This window comes from Lineus longissimus, chromosome 7, assembly GCF_910592395.1.
Source record: "Lineus longissimus chromosome 7, tnLinLong1.2, whole genome shotgun sequence".
In the NCBI taxonomy this organism is placed as follows: domain Eukaryota; kingdom Metazoa; phylum Nemertea; class Pilidiophora; order Heteronemertea; family Lineidae; genus Lineus; species Lineus longissimus.
In genome coordinates, this window is record NC_088314.1 from 2,216,158 (window position 1) to 2,227,813 (window position 11,656).

General features: G+C 38.3%; 1 protein-coding gene across 1 annotated transcript; it reads left to right on the forward strand.

Annotated features, from left to right (window-relative positions):
* The first annotated feature begins 200 nt into the window (after positions 1-200).
* On the forward strand, positions 201-11,160 carry LOC135491725 (dual specificity protein phosphatase 7-like). Its single transcript, XM_064777787.1, has 3 exons — positions 201-832; positions 2,277-2,660; positions 3,248-11,160. The coding sequence occupies exons 1-3, from the start codon at positions 448-450 to the stop codon at positions 3,541-3,543; spliced, it is 1,065 nt and encodes a 354-aa protein (XP_064633857.1). The 5' UTR covers positions 201-447; the 3' UTR covers positions 3,544-11,160.
* The last annotated feature ends 496 nt before the right edge of the window (positions 11,161-11,656 follow it).

Consider the following 11,656-nt stretch of genomic DNA (forward strand, 5'->3'; position numbering starts at 1 on the left):
ATTCATGTAAAGTACTGACGTGCCGGAAATACCTGCATTCGAGGTTGCCATTCATTAGGTGGCTTTCTGCCATATTTGGAGGATTGGGAAATTATGAATGAAGAAAGAACACGCTTCTACTACGCTGAGGTAAACAAGGTCTGTGATTGGTCAATGAACAGACTTGTCAATCAAGACTACCCGAGTCAGTGAATGTGCGCGCCATAGCTGAGAGGAGATCTGCCAAAGGACTAAGTCGAGTAAATAACAGTTTTCTCCAACAACTCGACTCTTTTGCGGATAAAAACCTTTTTGAGGATCCACTGACAATCATATTCAAGTAACTGAAAATGTTTTAAAGTGGAATAAAAGGGATAAAGTGTCCGATTTTCTTCGCTCAAAAGTGATCCAACCTTCGGGCTTCAGCGCCTCGGCTCCTTTCCCACCCTCGATTTCGAACCTTTCAACATGCCGAGCATGGAGAGTCCATTCAAGGCCGATTCGGTTGTCTCCCCCGGATTTCTTTGCGAGGAATTATCATCTGGATCCAAGCCTCTGCTATTAGACTGCCGCTCACAAGAGGAATACTCGAATCTTCACGTCCAAGGTGCTATAAACATCGCCGTCCCTGCGTCGAGTCTGATGTTCAGGAGGCTCCAAAAGGGCAACCTCCGCGTTCAATGCCTGATTCAGTGCAACGAGGCGAAGGAGCGCTTCACAAAATACGCCAAGTCGCGCACGATTGTTTTGTACGACAACAGCACAGCTGACTACAGCGAAAACTCGACAAGTGTTGTGAATCTTCTAATGAAAAGATTGCAAGATGATGGGTGCCACGCATGCTGTCTTCAAGGTGAGTAAAATCGAAATTTTCCACCCTCCCTTCACTACCCCCACGTGTTCCTCCGATTTACGTTACGTAATACCAGTATACATAGTATCTATTAGTGTTCTTAATCTGTGGTCTATTTCCCTTTATATTAGGTCCCTGTTGTAATATGTTCAAATTTTCTTTTGCCAATATTATTTTTGGGTCGAGTGCTATCTATTTAAAATTCAGTTTCATAAAAACTACAATCCGCACATTATTATGTAATATTTCAGGTTTTTCAGCATAAATACCAGGCAGCAGCAGTCAGCATTTTTTGCATGTTTACAGTACAGTACATGTATGTGGATGACCATTGATTGATTTAAGTATTTGGGGAGGAAGGGGTTAAAATAGTTTTTTACTTTCGTTACTCGGCAGTACTACCAACAAATGTCAAACTTTGACATTATACCGTTGCAGAAATCTTCTGTGTAAAATTTGATGTCTCCTGAAATTGCCATCCATTCAGACTTAAATTTATGAATGGACCCTGCAGGTGCCCTTAGGCATTTCCCAAGGTTTCCATAATCGTGAGAAAGACTATCATTACATTCTTAACTGTGTTATTGAGACTACAGGAATGGCGGAAGTGGCTATTGTTCTCCTAACTCCCCTATTGTAACTTGAAATGGAAGACAGGAAGGCCTGTTGTTCTTATGAGTGAATTTGGACTCCTGTTTCCGGCCCTTCCTTGTTTCATCCTGACAACAACTACTGGTATTTAATCAAAATTGCTTGTTTTCATGCGGTAGTTGATGTGAGGACAGGAAGTGAGGTCGGTTGCTGCTGCAGATGCCTAGCAACCATTCCCAAACACGGGCAACTGAAGAATTCATGAATAGATTTGATTTATTTGGGATTGTTGTTGATGAAAGTAGTCTTCATTTCAAAATTTGAAATCGTTTCAAAACGCTTGAAATGCAAATTCATTTGGACGGAAAAAACCTGAATATAAAATTAGGAATAAATAATAGTGTGACCCAGATTGTTACTGCTACAAAAATCACGCCATCTTCTGAAGTGCTTGAATGAGCGTACTTATCTCGAGGTGACCCATCAAAAAATAAGTTCATTGTGTAATTTCCTATTCAAAACCTCTTCAACAATCTTCACTATCAAAACTGATAACGAACTTGATATGAGTATACGAGTGCACTAAGTAGCTATATTTAGTTTTCGATTCATATTTCTAAGATTTGAGTCGACATTTCTTAATTGAAATCATATATCCAATGTATCCGCACAGCGTCCAGCTCTTGGCCCTCTTGTTGTAGGTAGAATTCTTTATTTTTCGATACAAATTGCTGATCCTTTGCTGTTGTCTGGGTCTTCATTTCAGTATAATACTTCATCCTTTCTCTCCTTCTGTTTCAAAAGGAATTGATTTTCAAATCATTCATCAATTTTACCTTTTCTCTACTTGTAGGTGGATTTTCAAACTTTCATGAACAATTCCCGGAATACTGCATGGCTGACGGAGATACTGAAAAGTCATTACACGACACCATCATGGAACTCAGTAACTTAAATCTGTCCGATTCAGAAAGTCACAGCCCTCCAAGTAGTACGCCAATCATAACGGACTTGTGTCCCATCGAAGTCATTCCATATCTTTTCCTAGGAAACGCTAAGAGTTCAGCAAACAAGGACGTTTTGAAAAAGTTAGGAATAAAGTGCATTTTGAATGTTACGTCACAAGTGCCGAATGTATTTGAGCAGGATGATGACTTCAAGTACATGCAGATCCCCATCAAAGATCACTGGTCTCAGAATCTCTCGAAATTCTTCCCATCTGCCATCCAATTCATCGGTGAGTAGTTTGGTAGTCTGCCCAACAAGATAGAACTAACATTCTGTCTCACTTGAGCAGAAGCAATACAGATACAACTAAGATTTATTTCCTTGATGAAAAGCTTTTCCGGCCAGCTGCATACATTTTCAAAACAGGTAAAGCTTGCTAAATTCACAGTAATGATATATCCAAGGCTGGCTGTATCCTGAATGTAGGTCACATGATTGTTTGTAAACCTACCTCTGCCTGTATGCATTCATATAGCTGTGGTAATTGGTGTAACCCTCTTCTCCCAACTACTGGAACAACTGGCAAGGTGAAGTTCACCAGGTAGACAGTTGTTGATGTCAGTATTCTTTTTATGTCTAAGGAGAAGTCATCTGGTCATGTGTCACAATCCATGTGTTAGCAAAAGTATTTTATGCAGTACACGAACACCAAGGAGGTTGCAATTTGAAAAATAATGTATGGTATTGTTAACTTGTGAAGGTAATTGTGATCTGACAGGATGACTTCTTACTCTAGTATGGTTGACGATGTATTCAGCGCTTAGATGCTTCATGTTTGCCGACGGCTTTTGACAAATATTGCTCTCCATCTTTCAGATGAAGCTCGCCAGAAGAAGTGTGGTGTGCTTGTCCACTGTCTTGCCGGAATCAGCCGATCTGTGACAGTAACAGTCGCCTATCTCATGCAGAAGCGCAACATGTCCCTCAATGACGCCTACGACTTTGTGAAAAAGTGCAAGCCGAATATTTCGCCCAATTTCAACTTTATGGGACAACTACTGGACTTCGAAAAAATGCTTCAATCTCCGTCGGATTGCGATACCGGTAGATGCCCCGGAAGAACATTTTTCATCACGCCTACGAAAGGTCAATCACCGCATTATCTTTCATAAAATGAGAAAATTTCTTCAATTCTATCATCTGCTGCAGCTGTTGTTCAGGGGAACGTCTGCCATTTTCGTTAACATCGAATATCGAGATTTGTTAGAGGCATTTCAGCGCCCTACAATTAATCTTAGGCAGCATTACAATAATGGTATCTTTAGGACGCTGTGATGTGCTTTTCAGAGTCTTTCATGATAGTTTTCTCTCAGGAATTGCATTATGCAAGGGAGCAACGAACACAAACATTTCGGTTTTGCCTCGTAAAATGATTCGTGAGGTGAAACGGCAAGGACTTGAAAATTTCTGGCTGTTGTTGATCTCAAAAACAGTAACAACTTCATTGAAAACTTTTCAAGTTGATCAAAAGCATGTTTACGCTGAATTTAAAATTTAAGGATTGTGAACTTGTTATAAAATCTTGGGTGTTGTTGCCCCAAATTTGTGTTCCTTATATCGGTATATGAAAAAGATGTGCTACTATAGTGGATTATATGACATGTCCTGCCAGTATGCTGTTGTCTCAATCAAAATTTTGATGTTTAATAGTTGAGAGATTTTAATGTAATCTCGAAGAAACTTTCGGTGGGAGCTTGGAATAAATTCAGGGAAATATGGGACCAAGTATGTTTCTGAAGAAACTGTCGAACAGACCAGGCAACAGTTTACTGGCAGTGCAGAAAGAAACCACAATCTCAGAAATATTAAAAGGTTTTGGACTTCTTGGGTGGTGTTCACTTATCCTAAATAGTGCTCTGGCCGAAAACTTTGTATTCCACAATTCCATTGCTTCAAAAGTTGTTCAGGGTGGTGGCCATTCAGTACATTTCTGGTTGCACACTCGAAAATTAGAGTGCTTTTTACACTCGAAAATTAGAGTGCTTTTGTTCAAACACTTCAGAGTTCTATTTTTGTACCACTAACATGAGAAAAGATGATTCATGTTCATAGTTTTAAAAGTTCAGTACAGTTTTGGCCAGAGTTGATTTAGGTGAAGTGAGATATGTAACATTACAATCCAGGTCTTCCATAAGAATGTCTTAAAGAATGGTGCTAAATTTTAGCTTGGGTCGAAAAGATCAGGTGTGTACTGTAAATAGGAAAGAAAGTTACTTATATCACTACTGTATTTGTATCTGCCTCCAAAAGTTATTTTTGAGCAGTATTACTTTTCAGTCTCATGAGAGATTTTAACACAAAGAGGTGGATACAGTAGTGATTCATTGACTGTACTCTTGATTTCATTCAGAGTTGACAACTTGTCACCCGGTTGTGGAAAGAGACTATTTTCCGGCTGTGAACAAACTTCAAATCGGAATGAAATCGAGCTGCAACAAGTGTGCCAAAATGTAAATATCTTTGACGAAGTAAAGGAAACGATATGTTAGAAGATAACAAGACAATTTGCACTTTCAAGAAATAGCAAATCATTGTTGTATTCTTCGAGGCTCAAAGTATTTTGTTATAAAAATGTTTTTGCTAGTATAGAATCCCAAAAGGCATGAAGTAAGAAATCATTACAATTAGAGAATAACGAAGGCAACACACTCGTGACGAGCTGCTCTTGTTGCTTAAACAATACACGTACGTCACATACATGTATTTTTCAGAAAGAGACACTTTATATCTGGTGATGTCGTCGTCCCTGTAAACAGTGGTGACAGACTTGCAAGCTTTTCTCGGCAATTGCTATGGTAACATCAGTAGCGAAGAGCGTGAGTTGCTGTGCTACCTGACGCCGCATTATAGCGAAATCCATGGCAACGATAGCAAGGTGTCTGCACATATTTGGTATGTCTGGTGAGCGCACTTCATTGACATTTGCAGAAAGTACTTTGTCTTACCTTTTTAGATTACCGTCCTTACGCCTTCGTCAATATTGGTGACAGATCTAAATAAAGCAATTTTGGTGGGATTTCAAGTTGTAGATTTTGATAACACAACAAAAAAGATGTGATGTCGTACAACAGTGGCTGGAAGCCTTCAAGCTGTTGTGTTTGTAGTTTCTTGAAAGTGCAAGAAATAGTGATATTGTACAGATGAGTAACAAGTGGACTGTAGGTCAGTCATGTCTTAAGCTAGTTCAGAGATCAGGTGGATAATAAGAGGTTAGGAAGTATGGACAATTATAACAAAAATCCATTTGGAAACATCTTCCTTTTTGTCTTCCGTGATTATTCTGAAAGGAAGCAACTACCATATAACAGTCAGTGTATTCTTGACTGGTTGAAATGTCATCTGAGAGAACAAAGTCAGTGTATTCTTGACTGGTTGAAATGTCATCTGAGAGAACAATATTATACTAGCCATCCACATGTTCTCTGAACTGGTATTGTACAGAATTTATACTTTTTATGCTGAAGAGACTATTTTGGATAGAAGTATCATTTGTTGATTTTTTAAGCTGTCAAGATGGACAGGTTGTGTAAATATTTATTTCAATTTTCCATTGATAGAATTAGGCTAGTTGTCAGAGAACTGACATTTAGGTAATTTGGTGTCATGTCAAGTTGTCTATTGGTACCAGTACGAGTAGGCCCTACTCATGCTTGTGGCGAAGATGATTTCTTAAATTTTATTCCATGACTTAAAAAAGGACGTTTTATCAATTTTAATTCCTTAATACTGAGACCAAGAGCAATTTTGGTAACCACTGACGATCAAGAAGGGATAACGACAATAATCTTAAATTAACTAAAAGTTCGCTATCTAACCTTGAAATGTGTTTTTTGTGAAAAAGTTATTTAACATCTAGATCAATGTCATATAAAGACTAAGGTGAATCACTGTTCTATACTTCTGCTCTCCCATGATTTACATGTACATTTCATTATTTCTTTCCACCACAATTATATCGGAAATCAGCCAGCCGATAGGCCTACTTGCCCAGAGGATGTAAGGCCTTCAGAAGTAATTTATGAGTGCGCAATAACGAAGGGCCGATCCCAATCCTCCGTGGGATGATAAGTGCCAATCCCAAGGATATGCTCCCTTAGTTTTGTAGTAGTTTACAGCATGGTCATAAAGGGAGTGGGAAGGTCCAGTAGGCTGGTGGCAAACAGGAGTCAATCCCAACCTATATTTAACCCCGCAGCTATACAATTATTATGTAAATTTGAGAAATAAGAATTGAACCTAATACTATTTTGATAATAAAAAGACTGGCTAGTAGTAAAGCTAGACCAACCTTGCCGTTATGAATGAAATGACACGTGTGCTCCTTCGAACAATCACGCCAGGTTTACTTATTGTGAGTCTTGGTCAACACTTGACCCAGCCATTTTCTTAGGGAAATTTATATGTTATGTAATCTGTTCTAGTTTTACTGGTAGGATTGCCCAGCTAAACATAAGTCGTGTTAAGCCGACTTTAGGTGTGCTAACAAGGTTTTCCTTAACCCTAGAGTTTTACGAAGGCTGCAGTAGGCCTTTTAAAAAGGCAACGGGTTCATTTGGGTCCTGAGAGGATTGGCAATGGCCCTCTCACCTTGGGTTGTGAAGGCTTAATTGATGGGGAGGGAACTATTGAACCCTCAGAAAATCAGCACTACACAGCAATGTATAGGCCTTCATAGTGTACACAGGACACAGTGAGTGGGATACCTGCTTTCTCTCCGCCTAATGGCCTGACTGTATACACAAGAGGCTGAAAATAGATTTGGATTCATTTCCTGTTTTGAAAGCGAATGGCTCTGGAAGTAATCATCAGGGGGAAATAACATGAAGTGTTCCAACTTCATTCATAACCACTTGCACATATACATACAAGTCAAGTCTAATGTAGACCTGATGCAGAGGTTTAAATTAAGACTATTTTTAATTTAGTTGAAATTACTCTGCATCTTTTTAACAGTCTACTTCGGCCTACTTGGCAGTATCACTTTCAAAATAACGAGCAAAATTGCTCAACAGTTTGAGTAAACTTGCTGTAATGATGACAGGCCTATGTGATTATCATGAACTTGGTCATATTATTTTCCCTCTGTGATTCACTGATAGTTCACTATTGCAAAAGACCTTGTACATGTATTATCGTTGTAAGGCCTAGACTAAGGGCCACTCGTTTTGTTATGCAAGGCTCACGTTTTCCATACATTAAAACTCAACGCTCTAACAAAACAAGCCATTGCAAATAAAGCAGAGTAAATCAGTCTGAAGAAGTCCAATTGTTCCGAAGTAAAAATAGCCCATACAAGTTCTCTTGACTGAATGCGCTATTCAAATAGTCTGACTTGTGAATAGGTGGGCTTTTCAATACCTCATACAGGGACCAACAGGTGAACAAAAAAAGTGATTTAACTGCTGATGATATGATAAGTGAAGAGATCCTTTGAAATTACAATGGCGTCCTACCAAACCTGAGGCTCCAGAAAGAAAAAGAAAGAAAAAACAAGGATTTCAATGGTTTTTGGCCTGACCTGAGTGACCTTGTTCTTGTTATATCTTATGCATAGTCATGCCCATGCCATCAAAACAGGAAATGCTTATTCATCTTGTCCTCATGGTCTGATGAAAATGCATTGAAATGTCCCCATTGTATTCAGACTTTGGCCCACTTCCAAAGTGGAACCAGTTGAGATTGATAGAGACGGTGTGTATGAAAGGCTGATGTACATGCTGACCTAAATCTACAGACATAGCCATGTTGGTCCTGTCATTGCCACATACATGTTAATAGCTGTGGCTTTTAACTTTTAAATCATGGTAGTTGTGAAATCCTGATCCATGACAAAGACACATATAGTGATACATGTAGTAGGCCTATAATCAGAAGAGAGATTCGAACTTGCAATAACTATTACCAGTAACCTACTTGAACAAATATTTACATTCAAACTTTCTACGCAGTTCTATATTCGCAATGTAAACTAATACATCCATCTACCTATTCAGGCATTGTTCAATAGCAAATACCTATACCTATTGACAGTTTTTCTGTGAAATCTATCATCAGTAAATTGGTACCTTGTACCGAAATCAATCAATGGTTTTATATTTATCCAGTATCCCCTGCGGCCATTTGCGCTGTTTTGAAACTCACTATGTCGGGTACTTATCGAGGATATAGGAATGATCAACAGGTAGACTTATCGATGATTCAGCTTCGACAATATGATGTGCATTTCTGAGTTTCGTTTGCCCTTTGGCGGGTTGCCATGGTGAGGAAGGTAGATATAAAATGTGAACTTGAACTTTCCAGTTTCCGGTCTGATCTCGTCTGTTTTTTCGTTGATACATTTTTTAGTAAGACAAACATCAAAGGGGGCGCTCCTCTCGGACCTTGGTCATTCTCATCACCATCAATGTACGCTGGCTTAGTCTTCATTTGGCACTTATGCTATTCATCTGAAAACATCAAAGAACTAAAGTACACTCCTGATGGAGTAAACAACTATGTTTTTGCGTACTCACATGACCAATTATATTGAGATATAAGAGGCAAAGTGAACTAAAACACAATGGGTCAAATTCAGTCATTTTCTCATCAAGGAGGTTGTTTTCTAAAGGAACTGTTCACAAAGTTTAAAGGGTTTAAACTGAATTTTAACGATTCTGGCAACCGACAGCGGTCCATTACTTATTTTACTCAAAAAATAAGATCTCATAGAAAAATATCAAAAACATGACGTATTTTAACTTGAGATTTTTAAAGGGTATTGAAACTGCATAGTGAGATTCTGTGCCTGTCCATGGATGACAATCACTTATAATGTTTGCCCAGCTGAAACTGGACAAGAAAAACATATGCAGGAACAATGATAATTGTACTGGAGATTTGTGTTAAGTTGAGGAGAGCAAGTGAACAGTTGTGCCAGTGAATGTGACTATGTAATTTGTGTATGGGGTCTATTAGAAACTAATTTAGTCTCGAATAGACTTTTTGATCATTTTGTATTTGGCTTCAAGGCAACGAACTCAATCTAGATGAAAGTGAAAAAAACATGTTATCTTATCATGTGTTCTTATCAGTCACCTGGACAAGCAAGTCGAGTGGCTTTCAAACTTATCTAATCTTCTTGAGTCAGGAGTCCGTTATGACATGACATCTTGGCAGATCATCTCAATGACGTTGGAACTTTTGAGCACCAACCTTTTCAAATAGTTGCAAAACAACAGAGTGGCAATTAACCTAATGTCTTGACATATTAAGTATTTCATAATGCAGGGTCAATGGCTTAATATCTGATTGATTAATTGATTTTGAGGACAAGTGAGAGATATCTTTTTGGCCTCGCCCTTTACCTGTACTTCAAGTGATATTTTGACATCGGGTCAAATCTTAATATCAATTCGAAAATTTTTGATTTTAAGGGTTGTCAAAGAATATGTTGTACATGAATTTTATTGAATAGAAGTAATTTTCGCAAATTTTCCTTGCCTTCGGAGCCTGATTTTAAGATTGTTTGTTATCCATGTTGTTTCTACAGAAGTTTTTAATGTTGATGTCTTCCGAAAAGTTTTGTAATGTGCTCAAATGTCGTGCCTTGTCTTTGGTGCCGTTTTATTCCCAGTCGCGGTGTTATCATGTGGCTGTTCCAATACTTAACGTTACTGGTGCATTTTGGGGTGAAATTGGTAGAGTAAGATTCTAAGCAATAACAACGATCTGTCCTCTACGTGTATTCCACCGATGCTATTTTAAACGCGTATACTCATTTTATACCCGAGTACTATTAACTAAAAGAACGATCAAACACAATATTCTAAGACATGTTTCCCAAACAGACTAATGAACTAGTAATCACAGACTAGTATTCTTGCTATGAGGTGTAAAGTAAAGTGGTACAATAATAGCCGCAACAGTGTAGAAGACAGCTGCCAGTACACATCAGTGCACACAGAGGCTGTGATTGTACTTGGTTATAATTGTACCACCTTACCTATATTTTGTACCATTTACAGGCCAAAATACGTTTTAGCAGTGAAAGTGCCTTTCTTCTACACACCAAAAGGAAGATTCTCATGCATATCTTTATAATACGATTTACTGCAAATAACAACTCAACTTGTCCCACCCTTGTTTTGTACATGTACTTGTGTATGTCATTTTACCTCTCGATTTTGTATTTGATATGTCTATACCGGCGATTATCCGATTTTGCTGTGTTTTTGTCGTCTCCTGAACAAACTCACCTGTTGATCGTGATCACAAGTTGGGAATTTTTTCTTACAAAATTTGTCAGTTGATCGGTTGGAAAATCACTCTGACATGGGAGTCTGGTTCAAGTGCTGCAGTTGTTGAAAAAGGTTTCACGGCCTAAGATATTGCTGCTTCAAATACATCTACATGTTTTCCAATAAACATACATTTCAAATGTATGAAGCAGTTCTTCGTGAGAGCCTTTCATTAAAAAAATTCAAAGTCCTTTATGCTCCTGGACTCCCGTTTTTTCTTCCTGAATAAATCAATTACCTCTCCCCTGAGCAATTATTAAATCACACACTAATGAAGTCAATTCTATGGGGTTTTTGTATTGAAATTAGCTGATACATTCTATATTACATTTTGTAATTAAGTGTAAAATATTGTATATAGGAATTTTGTACATTGTATATTGATGGATCGTTATATACCTCAGACATTGTTCTAGACGTTTTCAACAGGATGTAAATAAACATTAAATTTGACATGATTTCTTCCGTCTGCTTTTCTGATGATTTCATTATCAGTGATGTCATCACTTGCGACATCTGGATCTTACTCAGGATGTGACCTGTTCAACTCCTGTCATCCTAAACTCTCCCTGTACTGCCAAGTTTTAAAAACTTCGGGAGGAAAAATGGCTTGGGACAGAGAGGAAGCGAACATTAACCCTTCATTCCCCCATTAATTTCTAAGTTCTTAAAGAAAGATTTTCTGTTCTTGAAGCGCATATCATCATAAAAAACAGACTTTTCGCTGGACATGAAATCATGGATTGTTGACAGAAATGACTTCTGTCGGCCAACTAACTGGGTTATCTTGGACAGACATGACTGTCATCATTTCAAGCTTAAATGCTACCACTGACGTCATATGATAACCTGAATAGGCCTAGGCCAAACAGGAATATCCATGGCTTGTCCTAACTGTTTTTCACCTCCAGCATATGTCTGCCTTTTACATACCAAACTGGGTCATGTT

Coding starts and splice junctions, on each gene's coding strand:
- LOC135491725 (XM_064777787.1), top strand. CDS start 448: ATGCCGAGCATGGAGAGTCCATTCAAGGCCGATTCGGTTGTCTCCCCC. Junction 833..2,276: donor CCACGCATGCTGTCTTCAAG/GTGAGTAAAATC, acceptor CTCTACTTGTAG/GTGGATTTTCAAACTTTCAT. Junction 2,661..3,247: donor ATCTGCCATCCAATTCATCG/GTGAGTAGTTTG, acceptor TCCATCTTTCAG/ATGAAGCTCGCCAGAAGAAG.